We start from the raw sequence: 25,174 nt of genomic DNA, 5'->3' as shown, positions 1-25,174 counted from the left end.
TACGATATTCAGCAACGCTTATTACTGTACCTGTTGGGCGGAGAGACGATTCAGCGACGCTTCAGACGATTCAGCGACGCTTACCACTATACCTGTTGACGATCCTTACTCACTATAAGACGAGAACTTTCATTTGGACGGTTAAACGTCCTTCGCTTTTCTTTTTATATGAGCTTCTTTTTCGGTAATTTCGAATTATAATCATGCATTAGATACTTAATACTCTACTTCAGTATTATTAACCACCTTTGTGGAAAGCATTTTAAGTTGTTCTTTCCAGTTGGCACGTTTATTGTTCTTGCAAGATAGAAAATACTGAATTTTGAGAGAATTTTTGTTGAAGCCCTCATACGCGAACAATACAGCGAAATAAGTGGACAGCTATGGTTTAAGTAATTAAGTATTTTCTTTATTAAACAAATGTAAGATCTACATGTAGCATTAATTTACGATGAAAAAATATTCTAGAAATTTTGCCATTCAGTTTTTCTATATTTAATAGTTACTTCTGGGATAATAATCTTAAACTATAGGCATGTGGTAACTATTCAGGCTAAAAATGTTTCAGGACTTAAAATGAGATCTGCACGCCAAAATCAGTTTGCGATTTTCTCTGTAATCTTACGAATCCAATATTTTTTTGTTTTTGATACACATACACACACACATATATATTTAATGACAGTAAATTAAAAGGTAAAAGTTGGAACGAAAGTTAAATAAAAATTCTGTTCCAAAAACATTACGATCTAACTATTTCCCTCTCTGGGAAAATGTTAACCGAATTGAATAACCGCTAATGAAGGAAACGTTCAAAAACGGAATCGTTAAAAGAAAATTAGAAAATTTCAAAAAATTTAAAAATTACAGAACATGAGACACAACAAAACACACCGAAAAATAATTATGCCCGAAATTTTTTTCATTAATCTCCTCTGTTTAACGCTTCAAACACAACTTGTCAAAGTGTTTGAAACCTTAAACCATAGCTAATGAGTTCCGATTACATGTTTCTTTCCTCTGAGCCATTTGAGATTTAAAACCGCTTTTCATTATTAAACCATAATTTTAAAAGGAATTTCTAATTTTCAAATGCTCAGATCTTTCCCCTACCTGCATTCGTAATCTAAACAAAAATAACAAAACAAAACAAAACAAAAATTAACATCCAAAAACTAAACACAAATGCTTAAAAATAGTACAAAAACCTAAAAATAGACAAAACAAACTCATTAAACAAAATGAAATTAAATCAAACAGGAAAAGAATTCTAAACAGAATTAAGAGGAAATTTGCTTTTTATACTAGAAAAAGACTAAATTTGGTTATGCCCCCATGAATCGCCTCTAGGGGTTCGGGTGTCCGCCTATAACATCGCGGAGAAAACAACGCAAGGCGAAAACGTCGTGCTACAAAACATCGTGGGAGAAAACATCGCAAAGAAAAAACATCGCAGTTCTAAAACATCGCGGTACAAAATATCGTCGTCGAAAATAAAGCGGTTCAAAAACTTCGCAGTTTAAAAACATCGCCGTCGAAAATATCGTGGTAAAAAGTAAAGTATCTACAAATCATCGCATGATGATAACATCGCAGACATGCTTTTTTCAGGTTTTAATAATTGTAAATGGATATTCCCATAATGATTTATGAGCGCAAGATGTAAAGAACGATAATTTTTATTTTCACATTTTTTATTAACTAATAAATTTTTGCTGAAAAAGTAAGAAGGAAACTTAAGCATAGAAAATTAAAAGCAACTTATAGATTATACTTTTCCTGAAAAATTACCAGTAAAAACTTTATAAAAAATGATTTATTAATGGCCTTTGTTAGTTAACTATGTCGGTTTAAAATTCTATTAAGTGCTACAAGGTGGATTAATTTTCTATGCTTAAGTTTCCTTTTTATTTTCTCAGCAAAATATTATTGATTAATAAAAAATATGAAAGTAAAAATTATCCTTCTTTCCATCTTGCGCTCACAAATCATTACGGGGATATCCATTTATAGTTATTAAAGCCTGAAGGAAGCATGTTTGCGATGTTATCGTCATGCGATGATTTGTAGATATTTTATTTTTTTACCACTATATTTTCGACGACGATGTTTTTAAACTGCGAAGTTTTTGAACCGCTTTATTTCCGACGACGATGTTTTGTACCACGATGTTTTAGAACTGCGATGTTTCCTCTTTGCGATGTTTTCTCCCACGATGATTTGTAGCACGACGTTTTCGCCTTGCGTTGTTTTCTCTGCGATGTTTTAGGCTGTAACCAGGGGTTCGAGCATTATAAATTATGCAATCTTAAGTGAAAAACTGGTCTGAGATTCTCTTCTCCTTGGCCTTCTGTACTTCTATCATCCTCATAAATTTTGGTAAGCCTCTGGATTTTACTATTTCATACATCTCTAGGATCCTCTTTTATAGGTCTGATGATATTTGACGAGAAAAGCAGGGTTATTTACTTTGTGATTTTTTGTGTCTCATAGAATATAATAAAGACATGAAAGTTTAGGGCAAGTTCACGTATACTTTTAATCTGAAATGTTTGAAAACGACTCCTTATTGTGTGTAATGTGATTTGCTACTTAAGAGTTTCCTAAGGTCATGTTTCCATGTTCCTATTTTATTAAGTTTCTCAAATTTTATCAATTTTAGGCTATCAGAATGAGGTTTGATCTACAACATTTGTAAACATAATAAATAATTTTGAGGAACTATTAAAACTAGATATTAGTAAAGTTATTCGACCTTTCTTATTTATCTGTCTACCATAGTTGCTAGTTCAAGAGTTCAAAATTGTTTTGCCAGTTCGGATCTGATTATTCACTCTCTAAAATAGTATAGTATACTAAAACTGTTCATATAACATAAACCCTATCCGGCAAGCTACCTTTGAAAGTTGGAGTTTTGATAAAAAAAAAAAACGCCTAGAGGTTTAATTAGGCCTAGTAAGAATAAGTAAGAACAAGTAAAATATTGTGAAGATAGAACTTATCGTTTAATTCTGTGGGTGTGCCCAAATTGGGGACACTGATTGAATAGAGGTTCGAAAAGAGTGCTGAAACGAGCATTGTTATCAATGAACTGACCGATGAGATGCGGAAAACCAAAGAATGCAGTATTATAAATAAAGAAGGTTCGGAGTAACATATTAATCCTTTTTCATTCAATTTTTCTGTGCGTACAGAAGGAAATTTTAGGTGTGTTCAGACCGGACACACTGTGCTGCAAAGGGTTAAAGAACAGATGCAATTAGATTTTTTAAGATTAATTCTCTATAAGAACTTTAAAATCAAAGCCAACCAACCGCCTGATTTATATTCTGGTTTACGATGCAAAATTTTATCTCACTCTTATCAGAATGGTCAAGTAAAGCAACATATTTTGCTGGAAATCTTTAACAGAAGTATGATATTCCATATTCAAAACTAAAGCGGCGAGGTACTGATATGACAAGAAAATTAAAAGCACATAAGACAGGAAATGGTGACTGATATGACAGGAAAATTAAAAGAAAACTCTGTCAGCAAAAAATATACTTAGGAAACAAATGAATGCAAAGAAGTGTAATAAGGAATAGTGGAAATGTGTGTTTATGAAATATTTTTAAAATCTTTTATCCAGACGGAATTTACCCTGCATCTTCTACATCTTCTTTTACTACATCTTCTACCGTATGGGTTATTTAAAGTCATACGCTTTCTATTTTTTTCGGCATTTCAAAGTAGTTTTTTCTCAAAAAGATTTTCTAGGACTTCAGCTTTTATCAAGACTTTTGTTTTCCTTCTAAGCTCTTTTAACTTCCTTTTCGAAAACAAAAAATTAATGTAGAATGGATGTTTTAATTACTCTTGCATGTAATTAACTCTCAGAATACTGACCATAACCCAGGATGTGAGGAAATCTTGCGGAGTTTAGATTTATTTTTGTTGTACCAAATTCCTTTATGACCTCTGTAAAATATTTGCCATTTCGTGGGCAGGAAGATCAAAGGGGAAATATTTTATGCTAAAATAAAAGCTATTCTAATTAAGAAATTTCTTGGATTTTAAGACATGCATAATTTTTGCTTTTGATTTAAAATAAGGGAAAGAAAAGGACTTCCATGAGAATAATTAACAATTACTTTTTCTTCTTTGGAGGCAAAAAATAATTAATTGCTGTCAGGAATACAAGTTAAAGCAAATGCCTTGACATCCCCTCTAATACTTTTGCCTTGTTTTAACAATTTGCCTGCAAACTAAACTTTAAGGAACTTATATAATTCAGCAATACTGGAGAGCAAATATTGAATATACACTTAATTTTATTTACACATAACGTTTCTAACAGCAACAGCAAAGTATAATATCAGTAGGCTCTAATAGCAAGAAAATATGGCAATATTAAGCAAGAAACTATAGCAAGCAAGAAACTATCAAGCAAGAAATATAGCAAGCAAGAATATATATCAATAGCAAGAAAATATAACAAGCAAGCAAATATAGCAAAGACACAATAACACGCCGAATAAATACTAATTCAGAAGTCAAACAACAAAAATCAGCGTTAATTCACAAAATTTTCACAGGACTAGTTTCGATTGTTTTACCGAACCATCATCTTCAGCTGCAAAACCGCAAATGAACAAGATAGGAAATAATGATTAGATAAGATAAGAAAGCCTGGACAAGAATAAGCAAGTGGCGCCATCTGTTGGCGAAACCAGAACTAAAACATAATTTCTCTAAAAGCCGAAGGCAAATTTGGATTGGAATTAGGATCGTTAACTAGAACAGAAAGATTTTTATGAATGTGAAATGCCTCTAGAAAATCCAGTTCTCCAATGGAAGATGTTTTTTGAATAATTTTGGCAGCAGAAAAATTGAAAGTGTGATTTTCGGACCAACAATGTTGAGCAACAGAAGACTTCTGTGTTTCCTTTTTTCTAACATATGCCTCATGTTCCTTGACGCGAAATTTTAAGGCTCTCTTAGTTTGGCCAATGTAAATTAAACCGCACTGGCAAGGAATCCTATAAATACCCCAGGAATTCATATCCGGAATGGGGTCCTTGAGTATAGAAGTTGGAATTTTAGATGTTAGAAAAAATGTTAGAAAAAAAGAAACACAGAAGTCTTCTGTTGCTCAACATTGTTGGTCCGAAAATCACACTTTCAATTTTTCTGCTGCCAAAATTATTCAAAAAACATCTTCCATTGGAGAACTGGATTTTCTGGAGGCATTTCACATTCATAAAAATCTTTCTGTTCTAGTTAACGATCCTAATTCCAATCCAAATTTGCCTTCGGCTTTTAGAGAAATTATGTTTTAGTTCTGGTTTCGCCAACAGATGGCGCCACTTGCTTATTCTTGTCCAGGCTTTCTTATCTAAACATTATTTCCTACCTTGTTCATTTGCGGTTTTGCAGCTGAAGATGATGGTTCGGTAAAACCATCGAAACTAGTCCTGTGAAAATTTTGTGAATTAACGCTGATTTTTGTTGTTTGACTTCTGAATTAGTATTTATTCGGCGTGTTATTGTGTCTTAATTATAGAAGCCCCAAACAGGCTTACATTTTGCTTTCTTTTTTGCACGTGGTGTGGCCGCCATTTTGTGATTGTAGGAGTTTCGGTGAGTACATTTTTGCAATTTTCAAGTTATTTTTGTGTTTTGTACATTTGGATATTGTGCTTTGCTTGTCTGATTTCATGCATTTTGCTTACAAACATTTTGTTTTCTATTCATTTCAGTGAGGGATTTTTCTGCTATTTTGTGTGTACTTTATTATTGCTCAGTTAATTTAGTTTGATTTTCTGCATTGTTTATCACGCCTTCATCCGTTAATCGTTTCACTAAATTACGCCTGAAACGGCAAAAATTCCTGAATCATCTTGACTTTTTACTTAAATGTAAATGTAAAAAATTGATCCCCAATTTTATTCAAATCAAATCTAATCAAAAACCTTCGAGTCGCGTTGCAAGAATTCTGTTAAATTGCAAACTTGCCTTACTTCGGTTCGTGATAAGGGATACACGTCAACAATTGTCCAAAATTGAATATGAACTCTATAAGCTTCATCTGGAACTCGCTAAAACATATCCAAAATTCACTGCCCTTGAACAAAAGTCTTGGTCTAGAACGGAGAATGCAGTTAACCGTCATAAAAACACCCTTGCAGTTAAATTCGAAAAACTTCTTTTACAGTCTTCCAGTTCAAGTAGTTCAAAAAATCTTCCCATTGTAAACATCAAGCCAATAGTTAATATTTCTAATGTTAGTCTTTCAGAAGAACAAGAGAGAATTCTAAAATATAATTTTAACTTCTCACAAACCTGTAAACCCTCGATTCCAAAGATTTTGGCTCCTATCGAAAAAGCTTTCAAGTTCAGTAAAGTTTCAGATTCACAGAAAGAAATGATTAGGCATCTTATCGCTCATAATGTGAAATTCAATAATAAACCTTTGAAACCAAATCTAACTGCGAGAGAAAGAACTACAATGCGCGAGATTCATTCTAACCCGGATATTGTCATTTCAAAGGCCGACAAAGGTGGCCAGATAGTCGTCATGGATAAGAACGCTTACATCGATGGTGTCACTAAACTCTTAAACGAAGGACCATATAATCCGATCCCTAAAGATCCTTCACCTTCGGACTTATCCAAAATAAAAACTGCGATCAAATCTTCGCAAATCATTTCAAGCAACTTAAAACATTCGCTTATCCCATCTGTTGCGAATTGTGCCAGATTATATGCTCTTCCCAAAATTCATAAAAGTGGTATTCCTTTCCGGACTATTGTATCAAATTTAGGTACTGCCTCGTATCCATTAGCTAAATATTTAGTTTCTAGATTTTCCACTCTATTAGACAATAACATTTACACCATAAAAAATTCAATAGAGTTTGTAAAAAAGGTTAAAAACATTTCTCCTCGTAATTCACTCATGGTTTCTTTTGATGTAAAATCATTATTCACCAATGTCCCAGTGGAGGGTGCATTAAGATGTCTAGAAACCAGACTTCGCGAATTTCATTTCTCTTGCATCGAAATTGATGAGCTAATTTCTCTCACTCAACTCTGTTTGAAACAAACACATTTTGTTTTCCAAAATAAATATTACAAGCAAACTGAGGGATTAGCCATGGGAAGCCCCCTCAGTCCCATCCTGGCTGATATCTACATGCATTATTATGAATCAAAATTGTTTGAAACTTTAAACTTCCCGGCATGGTTCCGCTACGTAGACGAAACTTTTACCCTGTTTGAAGGTAATAAAGATGATTTAAATAGAGTTCTTTCAACAATGAATTCTATTGATCCTGCTATTCAGTTCACTTTTGAACTTGAGACTTGCAATTCTCTTCCGTTTCTCGACATTCTGGTCACACGTAACACATCCAACTTCAGTACTACAGTTTACCGTAAACCTTCATCGGTTTGCCTTCCACCACACTTTAAATCATGTCATCCGACTAAACAAAAGTTAGCTTCATTTTATTCCTATGTTTTCCGTGCTCTTCAAGTTTGCTCCTCCAAACTAGCCCTTGATGAAGAACTAAATTATTTAAAAGCAATAGCTATTGACAGGGCCTTTTCACCCAACATTATTAATCAAGCAGTTAAAAAATTCTCATCTCAACACACTAAAAGCCACACTCTTATTTTAGGAGATTATAAAAATTCTGTTGTCATTCCCTTCTTTCCATCAATTAGCTATAAAGTTGCACATATTTTGCAGAAATTTAACTTTCGGGTTGTTTACTCTCCCATCAATAAAATTCCAACTTCTATACTCAAGGACCCCATTCCGGATATGAATTCCTGGGGTATTTATAGGATTCCTTGCCAGTGCGGTTTAATTTACATTGGCCAAACTAAGAGAGCCTTAAAATTTCGCGTCAAGGAACATGAGGCATATGTTAGAAAAAAGGAAAGACAGAAGTCTTCTGTTGCTCAACATTGTTGGTCCGAAAATCACACTTTCAATTTTTCTGCTGCCAAAATTATTCAAAAAACATCTTCCATTGGAGAACTGGATTTTCTGGAGGCATTTCACATTCATAAAAATCTTTCTGTTCTAGTTAACGATCCTAATTCCAATCCAAATTTGCCTTCGGCTTTTAGAGAAATTATGTTTTAGTTCTGGTTTCGCCAACAGATGGCGCCACTTGTTTATTCTTGTCCAGGCTTTCTTATCTTATCTAAACATTATTTCCTATCTTGTTCATTTGCGGTTTTGCAGCTGAAGATGATGGTTCGGTAAAACCATCGAAACTAGTCCTGTGAAAATTTTGTGAATTAACTGTGAAAATTTTGTGAATTAACGCTGATTTTTGTTGTTTGACTTCTGAATTAGCAAATATAGCAATTTTATCTTTGTTCGTACTTATAACCTTAATTATAGTCTCTACAAAATCTTTAAAATTTGAATATAAGACATACTTGGAATGAGTTTTATTTTTATCAATGGCACTTCCCGAAATCTTTGCAAGTTAAGAATATGACCGCACAAGGGCGCCGTTGACGTCGTTTTTGATATAAATCGAAGCTGTCAAGCGTGCGTTTGCAGCAAAGACCATTATATTCTGTATTAATGGATCTCAAACAATAACTTCATTTTGCTACTCAGAATCTTATATTTTGTTATCCTCTATTATTCAATCATTTATGATACTTTTGATGCAATTATTATGATACAATAATTTACGATGTATCATAATACATTATGATACAATATATACATTATGATACAACCATTTATCATTATCGTATGATACAGACATTTACGATGGTTTACTTTTAATTAGATTAATGACTTTGGTCCCAGATTAATTACTTTTGGTCCATGTTATATGTATCTGTGAAAGTTATAATAAATCTGAACAAATAGTTTTCTTTTGAATCACATATTTCACCAACTTTTATATAAAAATGAATTTCTTTTGAAAGTGCTAAAATATTTAGTTGTATAAACTAAGTCGAATGACAAGTCCTTGCCAAATTAAGTATTTCTAATTCATTTGCCTGATTGAAAATAACAATTAACTGCAACTAAAGGAACTGGAAATGGAACAAAATTTGTAATATATCACTTACCGTGGACTGTAAGTTCTACGACTTTGCTCAAACCGGAACCTATACCATTTGTCGCTTGACACAGATAATATCCAGCATCATTTTGTTCGGCTTCTCGTATCATTAATGATCCATTTTCCAAGGCGTGAATATGAGAATTACTGATAATTGTCTTATAGTCCCTTGGCCCAGCTTCTAAAAGAAAGAATACAAAAATCAACGTAATCTGAGGTAATTTGTTTTTAACTGCACGGAAAATAATGCATTACTAATGAACAATCATTGCGCTATATCCTTCTAAACACATTATGCCTAGTCACGCGCGGTGGAAACATTAAAAATTATCTTTTTCACTATCTTTATGCAAAGCAAATCATGCAACGGCATAAATGATGGAGAGCTGTGAGGTTTGTAATACTTCAAAAGGAAAAGACCTTTTCCGGAGTCCTTTTGTTACAGTTATAGGTAAAATACGTTTCACTGCTCGTTGATGATTCGTCGAAGCTGGCGTGCCGTCCTGGAATTTTGCAAATTATATGCGTAAACGGTCTTCAGAACGCTACAAGATAAATGATTATACACGAAAGTAATTTTATTCCGTGCGTATTTAGAGAATTTTAATTACAATTTCAACCATGAAAGCAAGACAATTGGTTTCCCTAAGATTCATCAGAGGTATTATGAAAATAAAATTCATTATATTTAATTATTTAGGTAGTATTTAAATATTATAAGCAGTAATTAGCGTACTTCAAAGTATTTAAAATCTTCACAATTTTAAAGGTTATTGAAGACGTATCTTTTTTTACTGGATATAACGCTTCTTGCAGCTAAATTATAGCCACTAAATGTAAACGTATGAAATATTGCCTAATTAACTCTGAGAATGTAGCATAATGAGAATTAGGTATTTGAAGGAAGGTTTTTTTCGTTTGCGAAACTGTATTTAATTGACGAAAAGTTCAGAAACAGGAGTAAGCTCAAAATATTCACTATTTATTTCCCTTATGCAGAAAAGAAAATAGTCAGAGCTAGAATTAGTTGAAAAACAACAGAGCTCTTCCTGGAGTGGAAATCGAGATTTTTGAATTACTTGAACGATCTGCTGACCAATTACTTATTGACCACTTCAAAGGTAGATGGAAGAAGCACTTTTAATACCTTACATTTTTCCCAATAAAAAAGCTTCCAGAGGGAAGGTAGATAAACCCCAATCGATCATTCCAAATAAATAGACGAAAATAAATAAATCTAAATATAAATCGATCATGCCAAATTAAAGTCTAACGTATTCCATTTTAATTGGAATTTGTGCTGCACAAACGGGTTAGCGGTTAGTTATTCTGATGACTGCGATACCGAAGGACCCGTGTTCGAATCTTGGAGAAGGCATGGATGTTTGTGTCTGTGCGGCATGCACTCAAAATATGCGGCGAGCCGAATGTCCATTAGAATGGTTGGTGGTAAGGAAATAAAGGTGGGAGACCCTCGGAGTCATCCCCCCTGGTTCTCTCTCTCTAAATTGGGAACGGAACTGAGCTAAAATCAGGGTGTCACATACATGATACTCAAGGTTCCCCCCAACGACATGCGCATTTGACTCTTTGCCAAGATGAATGTCATGGGCTTGTGCTGACCATTGTCAGGCAACTGAGACTGGTAACAGCAACAACGATTGGAATTTATTTATCGTAAGCCCTGCATGGAGACAAACTCGGAACTTCTGAACAGACGGGTCTTCTAAACAGACGGGTCTTTAGTTGAACAGTAAAGGAACATTAGCAAAAGTCTCAGTTCCCTATTTCATTGTAACTAAAATACGTTTAATAGCTATATCATCCATGGATGAAAGGTACTACTGTATTATTTTGAGTGACATATGTATACACGTGCATACAAATATACATTTCCGAATCCGGACCCGGTAACAGAAGAATACGCCAAATTCTTATTTCCCCCTTTATCACTGCTGTGTACTCTTGACTGGAAGAATTTCCTTCAGAATATCGTTATCAAAAAATTCTCACAGCGATAATCCTTCTTTTATTATATTGACCTTCGTTAATTTTTGGGTATAATTCACATTTAAATTTAGATGTCTTGTGATCCAAAACTGGTACTTTTCACTTCGGAGCAGCTTTTCCAAATTTTCGTAACCATGCGGAACAGTAGAAATTATACTCTGATGTAACATTTTGTACGGGTAGCCATATATTTACACATAATTAGTCTAAGAATCAGAGTTTCCATTTGAATTTCTAAAATTTCTATCGGAATACCTAAGATTCTGGATAGTCCTGATTGAAATTCTGTTCTAATGTTATTTCTTAAAAACCAGAATTTTTATTTTCCTGACACGTGGTTTAAGAATATGAGTTTATTTAAAGGAAAGATGCTATTTATTATTCCTTTTATAAAGTGTTCACTAGCACCTAAGCAAAAATTTCAAACTATGAGTGAAACAATTGGCAAAGTTGAAATATTTGTATGGACAAGTAAGAATGAAATTACTTTGAGGTATCGTGTTATCGTAGGCTAGTACGCAGTAAAGGAAGTATTGTAATCGCGAAAAATTTCAGGTATCATATTTCAACTAAAATATTCACTCCAACTGCTCTCGAAATCATTTGAACAATGTTTTTTATGAAGTTTTGTGTATAGGACTACTAAAACCTGTAGTTGTGCACCTCTCTTTTTCGTTAGAATTGTCCCCACTAATCGTATACATATATATATTCCTTAAAGTAATATTGATTATAACCTAAAATAAAGTTAGTAGAATGTATCTGAATGAAGTAACCTAGAAGCATTCAAAATTAAATTATATAATACACACATATATATATAGTATATTAATTATATATATATATATATAAACATATGTTACCGGCAAAGTATGAAACGTCGGCGTTCTATAGAATGCCTAGGCAGTGTATATAATGCCGGACAATTTTAGGGAAAGTATGAAATAAGAGAATTATTGCTTACTTTACCTAGGCATTCTATACAATACCTAGACATTCTATATAATACCTAGACATTCTATATAATACCTAGGCATTATATAGAATACCTAGGCATTCTATAGAATGAGAAATGCTCTTTTAGGCAAGTATGAAAAAAATGTTATGATAAGTTAAAAAGACATTCATTCCTCTAAAATACAAATGTTATTTTGAGAAATGAATGAGAGAGTTCCATTAAAAACAGTTCTTCGAACTGCGTAAAAAAAAGATAGCGAAGTGGTCTTGATACAGCGTAATAAATTTGTATTTTCTGTCAGGCTGAGATAGGGAATAGCTAAGATCTACCTGATAACGGAAGTTAAATTCAGAAACAATCATAAGTTTCACATCAGTGCTTTTTTTAGTACCATTTTGTTTTTTCTGGCAGGGCTCACGAAGTTAGTTGTTTACTGTAACGTTTTTGTAATTAGTTGAAAGTTCTTTCGCCATTCTGTCACGAAGTTCCTGTGCAGTATTCAAATGAGTTTCCACGAAATACGGAAAATAACTCTGTGTCCTTGACGCAATACTGCATAGTACTAACGCTTTCTTTAACAGGATAAATGAACGTACTTTTGTTTTCCACAAACATCACAACCTAGCGATTCGGCGGCCAGTAGTCCCGTGGTTCCTTCTTAGTAGTCATTTTGGTCTTTTTGCATAATTTATTAACTTCCCATAAGTAGTTTCGGTTTTTCGAAACGAATCGGAAATGTATTTTGTACTTTACCGGATTGTCATTTGGCATTCTATAGAATCCCTGGGAAAAAAATGTGTGAAATATGAATCGTGTCATAGATTGCTGGCTAGGTTTAGGCATTATATACAATGCCTAGGCATTCTATAGAATGCCAGATTTCATACTTTGCCGGTAACATACGTTTATACATTACCAGTCTGTTACCTGGTTCAGTGAGCTTAGTTTTTTTATTTTTATATATTGGTAAATTGTGCAAATTTTTGCTTAAAAATGATTGAAATATGTGGTTTTTATGTTCCGGTGAAGGTTTTTGTGCCTTTAGTTCATCTGTACGCAATAGTTATAGAATTATCAACAATTTAAAAGTGGTGAATTAAGCCTAACAAATCGCCATTTGTTTACATTTGAAATTCAGTATCATAGTGAATGAAGTCTTTGTGCACCTGCAGTATCTTTTTGCCTTGTGGGACCAAAAGTAAACTTTCAGTTTCGTGCACCGAAAAATCTACCTTTTTTGCCAGAGGGCCGAATTGCTTGTTTTTGTGTAGAAACTCTAATTTTAATTGAAAAAAAAAAAAAAACTGTACTTGGTGTTTTTCAATTTTTAATGAAGATGTTTTGTGTTTTTGTGTATATTTGCTTTGCCACGAAGTGAGAAATGGATTAACTGAATGAGAAATATATCTGTAATGAAATTCGAGGAAATAAGTTTAAATGGAATGCAGCAGAAAATGTGTATAATTTAATAGGCTATACATGGAAGTCATGTGGTGTTCACATCAGATATTTTTACAATTCCCTAACTGTGTTTTAATGCAGTGGTTTCGATTCCGGCCCGCGTAGCCATTTAAATTTGTTGGGAAGATTTCAAGATTTTAGATATTTGAAGTCCGAATTTATATTATTTCCATTACCATTAAAAACGAACATGAATAATGTGTCCCATAATCTATAAATTTAATTAATTAATTTACAGAGGAATATAAAACTAAGCCAAAAATTTAAAAATGCATAATTTTATTAATTTTTATTTGTACTTGTCAAAAAATAAATATACTCAGTTACGAGATTTTGTACTAAGAACAATTGCTTTGTTTGCGTAAACAACCATTTTTCGCAGTTAAAATTAAAATGAAACAACCGACGAGCATCTACAGTCTACGATCATAATAATTTCTAATAAATTATCTCCAAGAGACTACAATCTTCATCCGAATTGAAACGCCATTAATTGTCCAGTCGTAGTAAGAAATTAAGGTACCTTTCCGTTTCGCAGGCACAAATTTAGCCAAGCAGACTTTATTGGCGACTACATACAGTATACACATAGAAAATGTTAGCAAATGTTAGTTCTAAGAATTTTTTATTTTGAAGGCATAAACATTTTAATATTGTTTAAAATTTTGTAAGAAGCTAACTCAATGATTTCAAAGCTTGAAGTTTCAACAGTGTACGGAATAAAACAGTTTTATCCTCAAGCATGTGACTGTCTAGAGAAAATTCTAAGGGTATGTTGTTTTTTAATATTTGTAACCCAAAGGGTTACTATAGTATATTAGTATTATATTATTATAGACTATTAAAGTATATTAACCCTAATTCTCCCGAAACATGTATGTGTGTGTAAAATGAAAGAAACCCTTTTAGGAGCACAGACATTTTTACTTTTTTTTTTTTTTTTGAATTTTGTTAATGAAAAATTAAATTTTGTTCAAAAAACAAATTTGATCCGTCAGATGCTTTCACATCGTGCATTCGGCCCTCATACAGTTTGAGCTTGAAACCACTGTTTTAATGAAATTCATGTTGTAGGCGTACTGTGTTACACGGAACATGCCAATGCTTTAATTAAAATAACACACTTTATTAGTTTAAATTTTACAGTTAATAATTTTAAGCTATAAACTGCAGCTGTATCATACAGCATGCTGTACGAAATTTGCTGTGGAAGAAATGCCTTTGATTAGCTAATTACAAGAAACCCCATGAGGAATAAACTGAAATAAGTTTTATCTGTTTTTAGGATCTCCTTATGCAAACAATGGATAAACAATGAATTCCCTGAGGTACGGGGAACATGATAAAGAGTGGAACGTAATGATCATTATTTCGACATTTAAGTAAACGATGGAAAAAGAATAGATCTTATCAAGGTATTTCACGTCATTCACGGATAAAAATTAAAAACAAAATTGAAAGCAACGTAATTATAATAATTTGTCGCTATCGGCTGAAAGTTCTACTAGAGATTATTCTATTTTCCTTAAAAATTAGGAGTGTGGATAAACTGAATGGTTATTTCAATTTTCTTCGACGGCTCCCGTTTATTAGACAGATTAAAAGTTGGAACAATCCAAAAATCGCTGAAATATGAACCTAATTGTTTGTTTAGTTTTAAATACATTTTGACTTTAGACGATATTTATTGTATTTATAGAAATATTTTACTAAAATGTTTGTGCTTTAAATGCTCCATTCGGTAAACTTTATTCTTCACTATCTTTGTACACCGTAATTTCCAGGATAATAACGCCATTTTCAATATTGAAAGAACTACCTTTTCCTGTTCCTCTTGAACACCTTTCCGAAGTCTAAGGAAGGTTGTGAGTTGACTTTGGACAATTCGCGTTTTAGAAGTCCTAAAGCCCAAAAATTCGTGGATGATACATTAGGAGATTGAATAGAGATATAAATGAAATGTATGATCTTGAAACACGTTTCTTGTTCCTTTTTTTTTTTTAGGAAATTAACAGTGGATTTAGACTTAACTATGCTTTGTCTTGATACAGTTTCACTGATTGATGGCACTGTGGTAAAGAGAAGATATTTTGCTATTTAAAATTTGGATATAAAATAAGTTCCTGATAACATGCGGAGTTGACCTTAACAGTTTTCTGCATTCTCTTGCGTTTTTGTTTGTCGTTATATCAAAAACCAGCAACAATCATAAATGAATTTAAGAAACTTTCTTTAGATTTTTTGAACCATGTTCTCAGATTTTTTTTCTTGCTCTTTGTTTGTAATAAATTAATATCTTTTATTGCAGTCATTTAACCCCCCGAGCGTTACGGCTTTTTTCAGAAAACGACGTAAAAATAATCGTGTTTTCTTACCAGGACTGTCGCAAAAGCGGCAAGCATTTTTACTCAAACTGCTTCAAAAGCGGGCCCCCCCTCCATTGAATTTAGCGATAGTGAAATTAGTTTTTTTCCCTATGGTATCTTCGTCACGATACTGGTTGCTAAAATAGTATTTTATCTTCTATTTGGCTACTTTATAATTTGCACACTAACACATATGCTATATATTACTCGTACCTTAAATCAAGATGTGTGCCGAATACAGAAAGTTAGTCAATATACATCAGTAAGAGAAACTACGTAAAATGCTTTAAATTTTCAGTTTCTTTAAGGAATTGCTTCGATAATGGTGAAAAATTAATCTTGCATTTTTTTTATCCTTATTTTCTGAGGAAATACTTTTTAATATACAAAGGGAATTTGTGAGAATTTTTTTCTCTCGTGTTCCAATTTTTCGAATACAAATTTTTCGCAACTTATTTTAGTATAATGTTTATGTTTAATTTTCAAATATTATAAGTTTATTTTAGTTTAAAGTGTTAGATTTAAATGATTCTTTAGATTGCATCATAAATTTATTAGTAGTTAGTTATTTATGACACCGTTTTGACTTGTGAGAAATAAATAAAGTATTGTAATCACGAAACATTTCGATTTTCATATTTCAAAGGAAATTTCCATTTTGAATAGTTCCATCATGACGTTTACACGTACGTATGACGCATAACTTAAAATAAAATGTTGAAATTTTATTTTTGGGACTTATGACTAGTTTTAGCGCGACGTATGTCTGTACGTATGTATGCATGTATATCGCATAACTCAAAAACGGTTAACCGTAGAATGTTGAAAGTTTCTGTATGGGGCATCTGTATAACATCTAATTGTGCACTTCCCTTTTTTTATTGCTTTCGGCAGTGCCAAAGGGGCATTTTGAAATGGAAGATCATATCTCATTTTCAAACGAAATAGGTTTAAATGAAGTTTAGCAAAAATTGCGTTTCATTTATTTGTCGTACAAGGAAGTCATGTGGTGTCCGCATCAGATTTTTTAAGATGTTTCAAAATAAATAAATATATGGTTTGAATATCAAATGATCTCAAATGTATCAGCTTATGTTTGTAAATATCTCAAATGTATCAGCTTTTGTTTTGTTTGTAAATATAATATCATTTGTTTGTAAATATTCTACAAGGAAGTCAAGAAATAATCTAAATAGCATACCTTGAGAAGAAACATATTAAATACATTTTCTTTAATTACTGATTAAATTTTCTTTAAATCCTTTTATAAAATATTACATATAAAAGCAGTTACGGTTTTCAGAAAGACAATTTAAGGAGGAAAATATTGTTTTAGAATGCATATCGCACAATATTTCCACCTTAAATTGTTTTTCTGAAAAATATTTGTGTAATATTCATTCTAAAGTAATATTTTTACTCATAAATTTGGTATGCTTAAATTTGTGTTATCTACCTGTATATAATATAAGCAGTCAGTTCAACTACAATGTAACAATGATACAAGCTCTGTGTAAAGATCGATTTCTATCATCTATGTCCATCTGTTCTATAATCTATTTCTAACTCTATAATCAGCCAAAATAGTGTTATAATTATCCTTTTGAATATTGGAACGGGTAAAATATATCAATATGAAATATGCGATCAAGTAAAATTATCTCATTGCTGTTACAGGAGGATGTTGTGTGTAAAACGTCCTTTAAAAGGTGGCAAAAACACATAAGTGTTTTAAGTTTAGTTTTATTTATTTGATTGCGGCAAAACAAGTATTTGTAAGTATTATCTGCCTAATGAAGGCATGCTTTCGTGGAGAACTGCTTAAGGAAAACTGGTTGGCACTGACGTTAACACATAAGGAAAACCATGAAAGCCTCCATGGAGTCAGCCTGTTCGCCAGAACTAGACACTGGCTCGAAGTACTAGTGTTCAGAGATATTACCGCTGTACTATGTTAGAATTTTAAATCTATGTCATCTTTAAGTTATTTAGCAGATACTATGTAACAAATTACTAAATTCTCAATGACTTGATTCAAGTAATTTTCTATAAAACTGGGCCTTCTGGTGGCCGATTGGATAAGCCCAAAGAATTTGAGTTTTCGACCTGGTCCAGAATCATGGCAAATGCCTGACTGCATTTGTGGATTTCTCCATAGGGAGTACAAATGTGAGGTAGGTTTCCTTACAGAATCCTTCACGAAAGCATTACGCTCTTTAGGCAGATAACCTTAGTATTTTTCATCGCTTACAGTTAAATCAAATGAGCTTCCGATAAAGTGCGATGTAAAAGTAGGACCGACGAAGTACGACAGTCCTCTATATACATATATCGTTCTGAGGAAGTACGATATACATACACAGAGAAAGTATGACATAAAAAAGGCAGTAAATACATTTGAAGTGTTGAAACTTTTTTCGAAGGAGAATAAAATGCAAACAATATTTTGCTTCTAGACACACTTTCCAAACTGGGATAAATCAGAGTGCAGAATGCACTTAAAACAAATTAGCTTGAATAATTTTATCAAAAAACTTATTCATGAATGAGAAATCATAAACACAATTTTTGTTATTTTTTACGTTCTAGAGACATTAGGTATTTTGGAAGCAGAAAAATTAAAAATAAGCAAAAATAAGCTACCACACCACGAAGGCAACCAAGAAGGTGGGATTTGGCAACTGGGTTTTTAGGTCGCCTAATCCAGGGGAAGGAGAATCATCATCCAACACCCTTTTAGTTCGGGCGCCACTGTAGAGAAATTAGGTAATTTTTGGAAAGCAGGAGTGATGAAAAATATGCAACGCCTTTGCCGGGAATCGAACCCCGGACCTCTCAATTACGCGCTGAGCATGCAGACCATCATACCACGAAGGCAGGAGAAATACCTTATAATGTAATGAAATTTATAAGTATTAAAAATTTTAATACAGCTAAATTAAAACTGTATATAAAATTAACTGCGATAATTCGATTCTTCGGTTATCGCCGTTTCAATTATGCAATTTTAATGTAATAACATAATTACAAAATATTTTTGCCGGTTTTTCAGCCACCTTCTAAAAAAGGAGCATATGATATGACGTGATTTTCTTCCCTGCTTAGTTGTTCGATATATTGCTCATTAGCTGTTTATTTATCTGATGTCTCACTATATATGTTATTAAATTAAGCAAAACTTTATGTATAATGCAACTTAATATTTGCCTATAGCAGTTCTGTTACAGATCAGACTCAGACGTACGTACATATCATTTGTCTCATCGGTATATCATATACCTGGGAGTCTAAATTCCCTTTTCTCATTATTTAAAATCTGATAAAATTATTACCTTTAAGCCTAGGTAATCTGGAATACCTTGTCACGCAAGGAAATTTCCCTTAAATTGTGCATTTTACATCCATTCGGTCTTTTTTTTTTTTTTTTTTTTTTTTAAGTCCAAAAGTACAGGTTGGCTCTGAAGGACTATTAATTTCGTTTTGGCATTTTGCTAAGAGGCTGAATCACTTTTGAAATCGTTGCCACCATGTATTATCGCTCTGTCTTATATTTAAAGAAATTAAATAATGAAGAATCTCAATAAATGTACGTATGTTTCTCGCATTGTGATAAAACAACGGTACCTAGAGCCACCCAAATTTGAATAACATAATTTTCCATAGAATATGGGCACGTGGAAGCCCTAATTTGAATTTGAAATTTATTTTATTATCGATTTCAGATTTTGTAACCCTTCAACGAATTTTTGATTAAAAAAACGAAACGATTTTAAAGCGAGCAATAGCAACACTGTACGGGGAAAAAAAATTATCTCCAGCGCGAGGCTCTGTATCGGAAATTCTAAAGATATGTAATTTGAGATATTGCTGTTGAACTGAATTTTATAGTTTGAGTTACAATGCAATTTCCTTGTAATTAACTATATGAGAGTTACAATGCAAGTATTTATATGCTACGTGCATTATCGAGATGATGTTAATAGAAACCAAAAAAAAAAAAAAAATTCTTTGTAGCAAAATTGTTAACGATATTATTTCTCCAAGACATTTACGCAGGTGTGTATTCTTTTCATGAATGATGAAAAATAAGTTAATAGTTTTCCAAGCAGATGCTCCAAATTATACAGCTTTGAAGATTAAGTAATGAAAACATAAACTCTTATTTCTGGTTATGTGCTGAAAAAGATATTACCCTTTTCAAAGAAAATACCTAATAACGGAATCTTCAAGTTGACTTCAACGTAAATATACCTCCAGGGGGTACTGAACTAAAAGCTTACCACCTTTGTACATTTTCTACTTTGTATGGGAGACCATTACCTTTGTGCAAGGACAATCTATAATTCTGATTTTTGTCAGTTTGTTCCTTTTGTTAACTATGAGGAGAAATGGAGCTACCGTAAATTCTAAATTTATTGCTTCTTCCAAAGACTCTGATTTCAAGTTTTGTATTTGCCGTCTGTTAGTAATTTAAGCTACCCTGGCTTTAAATTCAGAAACATCCTTTCATCAGTAATTACAGTACATATAAACACAATATCATTATTTAAATTCAGACTTTAAAATCTTCATCTATGTTAAACTATAGAAAGCGCAAGCAGTTTATTTCGTGAAAATTTATCACATTTTTCGTAGGAATTATTAAAACGGTTTTGTATGTAAACTATATATATATATGTAAACACACAGAACAAAACACTGTGTATACATATGGTGATGTATGTTTGTGAGCATGAGTGCGCGTGTATGTTATATTTCCCTATTATATATCAGTATTTTATTGAAAGTAGTTGTAGACGACATTTAATAAAAAAAAAACTGAAAAGTATAGTAAATCTCAAAATACCATTATGAAATTGAATATTACATGAAATCGAAAATTTATGTGAAGCAACTATGGAATGAAAATAAATTCTAGTTAGGTTTCACGACATACAAAATAACACTTTAATCTAACCACTTGAGTAAAACGAATGCCAAGAAAATATCCTGAAAATGTATATCGGTGAAAAAAATCTCCGGAAAATGCCTCACGGAAAATATGCATCTGGTTAAAAATATCGCTAGAATAATAAACAATGTAAATCTTTATCAGGTACATATACACATGCACCTTGAAAAATATTTGTAATTTTTATACTTTGTAGAGATATATAGAGGATTCTTTAATATTAAATATATTTTTCATTTATTTATTACAAAATATTCTTTCTTACTAAAAATATGCTTAATGATTACATCGTTTATATATCCTAATTAATTATAAATATTTTTTTAGTTTTTTGTTATTTGTGTTTCGTTTCTGAGAATTGTTAAAATTCAGGCAATCTGAATTTTACACAAAAATAAATTCTTTCCTTAGTAACAAGTATAACTTTTGCATTAGAAATTATTCACGATAAATGCAATCTTGCTTTTTCGCCAACAGAATGTTTTGGCTTATTTGACTACATCAAAGCATGCTAGAGCTGTTTGCCTAAGAGGAGGGTCTCTTCGTGGAGGACTTTTTAAAGGTTAGGTTATTTAATTACGGCAAAGCCTCGAGGGCTATCTGCCTAAGGGGAAGGATGGCTTCGTGGAGGACTTTCTAAGGGAAACTGGCTCGTATACACGTTACACATGGTGAAAACCACGAAAACAGCCATGCAGCCAGCCCGTTCGCGGGATTCGAACCTCGGACCGAACTACCAGTGTTGTTCAGCACTTTACCGCTCGGCCGCTGGTGGGCCCCAGGACTTTTTAAAAAAACTGCTCGTATATATGTTATATATGCGGAAAACTATGAAAACGCCCATGCAGCCAGCCCGTTCTCCTAGAATCGAACTTAAGTCAGAACTCGGTATTCTGCGACTATTCAGCGAATTTACCGCTCGGCTGACAGTGACAGAATGTCTGCTACCTATACATTAATCTACTAGAGAGGTATATTTGTTTCCGAGAAAGAGATGCGAAATAGAAAAGAGATGCGAATGTGCCAATTGGTAGTGCTCTATTTAAATGGTCAACGTGTAAGTTATGTGGGTGGCCAAATCAAGTAAATGTTTTAATGATATATCTAGCATCTAGATATGATTCGAAATTTTTTTTTGAATTGGAAAGGCAACGATCAGTTTACAAACAAACTTAAAAATAATTGAACATAATATTCATTTTCAAATACTATTCTATCTAATTTTCGAAGTTAAAATGCTCAACAATTCATATAATTAATGCTGTCGTGCTAGTACATTTATAAAGACTTACTGGTTTACCTTGCGTCCTGTGGTGGTGCAAGTAGTAGCAGATCCAGCTAGTAAAATTGGAAGATCTGTGGTTCGAATCCCGGTCCTTAAGGGAGGAGAATATAAGGAATAATCTTTTTTTTGGAGGGTGCCCTTGTAAGGTAAATTGACAGCACGTCTAGATGAATAAGTTTGAAGATTCATGATTGTGATCCAAGCCTCATCAGTGGTTAAGATACACCTCTGAATATTGGCAGTTCGACCTGTTTTGGGTTCGATCACAAGCGAACTGACCGGCTGCATGTTTGGTTCTTGTGGTTTTCCCCCTGTATAATATGCTAGTTTCTCTCAAAATGTCCTCCACGAAGGCATCCTTCCTCATAGGCAGGTAGCCCTCGCAGCTTTGCGTTATTTAAATAACTGAATCGATCATGATTTTGATCCTTCCAAGGACGTTTTGAGTTTACCTGTTTCATGGCTTTACTATTATTAATGAATTCCACTCAGGATGTTATCCAAAAATATATTAACAACTCAGATTATTCGAGAATTTTTTTTTTCTATCCGAATACCCAGTAAAACACCTTTGTTATGCATGAAAACTATTATTCATCAGTTTCCACTGAGGGATGGTAATTGAAAGAAATATGATTATTTTCTAAAGCTTAAATGTGAGCTTTAGTATGGAACAAGAAAGATACTAGGATGCTGAAACAATGAAATTTGTATTAATTACATAAGAATAAACTGGCGGTTCTAGCTTCATTAATCGTTCACATTATGCTATTTGTAATTATTCAACTTAGAGTGAATCACTTAGTTTTAAAAAACAAGTGATTTATGCATTTACAATTACCAGACAAGGCATTTTTTAAAGCATAAAGATAATTAAATGTATTTTAAAAATTGAGTTTGTAATCAAGCTTCGCTATCTAGGAATAAGATATAGCGCTGCAGTTAAGTTATATTCTTTCTTAAAAATATATTTCTTTTGTTCACCTATTAAAAATCACAATTAACAGCGTGTGTTTTTGAAAATATCCCTAAATGCAACATAAATACAAGGCAGATTTCTTTAGGGAATCCTTTACGAAGACATTTTACCACTTAGGTGGAAAACGTTTTGCTAAATTAAACTCTAAATTTACAAAGGCGATTTTATGAAAAAACAGAAGGAGGACTCTACATTAGACTAATAATTAGCAAGTTGCTCATCAGGAAAAAATAATGGCAATCTTGGATAAAATGAAAATCAGAACGATATTATTGCAAATTCTTCAATAAAGCATTTAACATACTGCAAATTAAAAATTTAAAAAAGCGTTCTTTATTTTGTGAGTTTATTTGTGAAACTATGTGAGAAATAACCTCATTTTATCTTGTAATATTGGAAAATGTTTTCAGCTGTCATTATCTATCACAAATTAAATACCTTGAAATTGGATTCATTTTAAGCTGTTTAAAATATTATTTGTGTTCGTGCTTAGGGTGAAGAAATGTTTGTGTGCTGTGTTCATTCATAAATATATGTATTTCGCCAGGATTTTGATTTTGCACTTCCCAGTTTTTATCAAATAACATAAAATTAGCATTTCATGGGAAAAAAAAAACATTTTTTGTTTATCTTTAATTTAAACATCAAAGGGATTAGAATTTTTGTTACTTTGCAAAAAGTACTTAGTAAAAAGATGGATTTCGAATTTGAAATGTTTTCGCTATTTGGTTAGTAAATTAATTAATATAATGTAGTATACTACTTAGTTAACTATGTTTTTATTGGGGGAACCATTTAAGGACATATTATAACGGTGGAAATTACTTTTTTTCTTTTTGAAGTTCCTCTATACATTATAAAATTAACCAATTGATCAAAATTTGCTTTATACAATAAAATAAATACTGTAACACAACAACAACGATAAATAGCCTTCTTATATAACAGCCCCAATTAAAATTGCTAACTAACTAAAAACAACGAACGTGGAGACATTTCTATTATGTAGTAAAGTAAGCTTTAAAATATTTTGGAAGAGCTGGTCATAAATTATGTGAAAGAAAGTGAATCCAATTTTCATTTTAAAAAATTTTCTTATAATGTGTCAGCTTATTTTAAGCCATTTTATCTTGTAATAACAACATGATATTGTTTCAGATTAAAAATAATGAATGCAATATCATCCATATTTCGAAATGGGCTTATTTAGTTATGCTGTTATAACTACTAATAACTGTTGATGAAACATTTCCACAGCAACATAATTTTGATCTGCTATGCAAGTTTATTTATGTGTTTATTTTTTTAATAAATATTGAATCGCTGAATGTAAAAGAAAGCATTAATAAAATCTTTAAATGCCTGTCTTTGAGTCTGAGTTCGAACACAGCATATTTAAAACAAGAGACTATTACAAGACTTTGCTAGGATCCTGCTAGCCGCGCAAGACGCTTTTTTAGAAGGAAACAACTGCTTGAAAGCATGTGTTCAAATATCACATCTGTCATTTATCTGTCGAAGAAAAGGTAGGACTTTTGTATGAGTATGTTTCAAAGCTTGTTTTTCAGTTCCCTAAGTACGCCAATCCCCAGGGGTGTAATTAGTCTTTTAGGACAAATCTGAACTACTGCAGTTCTTCCGAAACGTGAGATGACATTACTGAATGATCTGAACTACTGCAGTTCTTCCGAAACGTGAGATGACATTACTGAATGATCTGAAAGCCATCTGCTATTCTGAACTATTTTGTACTTTCTTTAAAAATGCAGAAGGTTATAAGTACAGGTTTTTTGCGCATCTACAGTTATTGTTTTCTAATTACTGTCATGTAACATAAATGCAAAAGCATTTAATATTTATTTAGTCTTTCACATAATATGTCAAAACAAATTTCTCTTAAGTCATCTGTTTATGGCTGAAGTTGCTATGTGTATTTCCTTAATTTATGCTATGGAAGTTAAAAATACAGCAATCAATAAAAAATATAAAAATTCTGCACATGTGAAAATAAAATTATGGTAAAATGCTTGAACACCATCTCCAAAACAAGAGACTAAATTAAAAAAAAAAAATCATGT

At 32.4% G+C, this 25,174-nt stretch overlaps 1 protein-coding gene across 3 annotated transcripts in view; it reads right to left on the bottom strand.

The window, feature by feature from the left end:
- Positions 1 to 25,174, bottom strand: part of LOC118181251 (cell adhesion molecule Dscam1-like) — a 1,046,077-nt gene that overhangs the window by 164,629 nt on the left and 856,274 nt on the right. For all 3 annotated transcript variants that reach the window (XM_085823270.1, XM_085823269.1, XM_085823271.1), the window contains one exon: positions 9,094 to 9,267. In XM_085823270.1, the coding sequence (XP_085679396.1) occupies positions 9,094 to 9,267 (174 nt within the window). The remainder of the gene's footprint in view (positions 1 to 9,093; positions 9,268 to 25,174) is intronic.

This window comes from Stegodyphus dumicola, chromosome 9 (assembly GCF_044657685.1).
Source record: "Stegodyphus dumicola isolate Sdum_Otavi_A_Nest chromosome 9, ASM4465768v1".
NCBI classification, from domain to species: domain Eukaryota; kingdom Metazoa; phylum Arthropoda; class Arachnida; order Araneae; family Eresidae; genus Stegodyphus; species Stegodyphus dumicola.
Note: the sequence above shows the minus strand (reverse complement) of the source record. Positions and strands in the feature narration are given on the sequence as shown.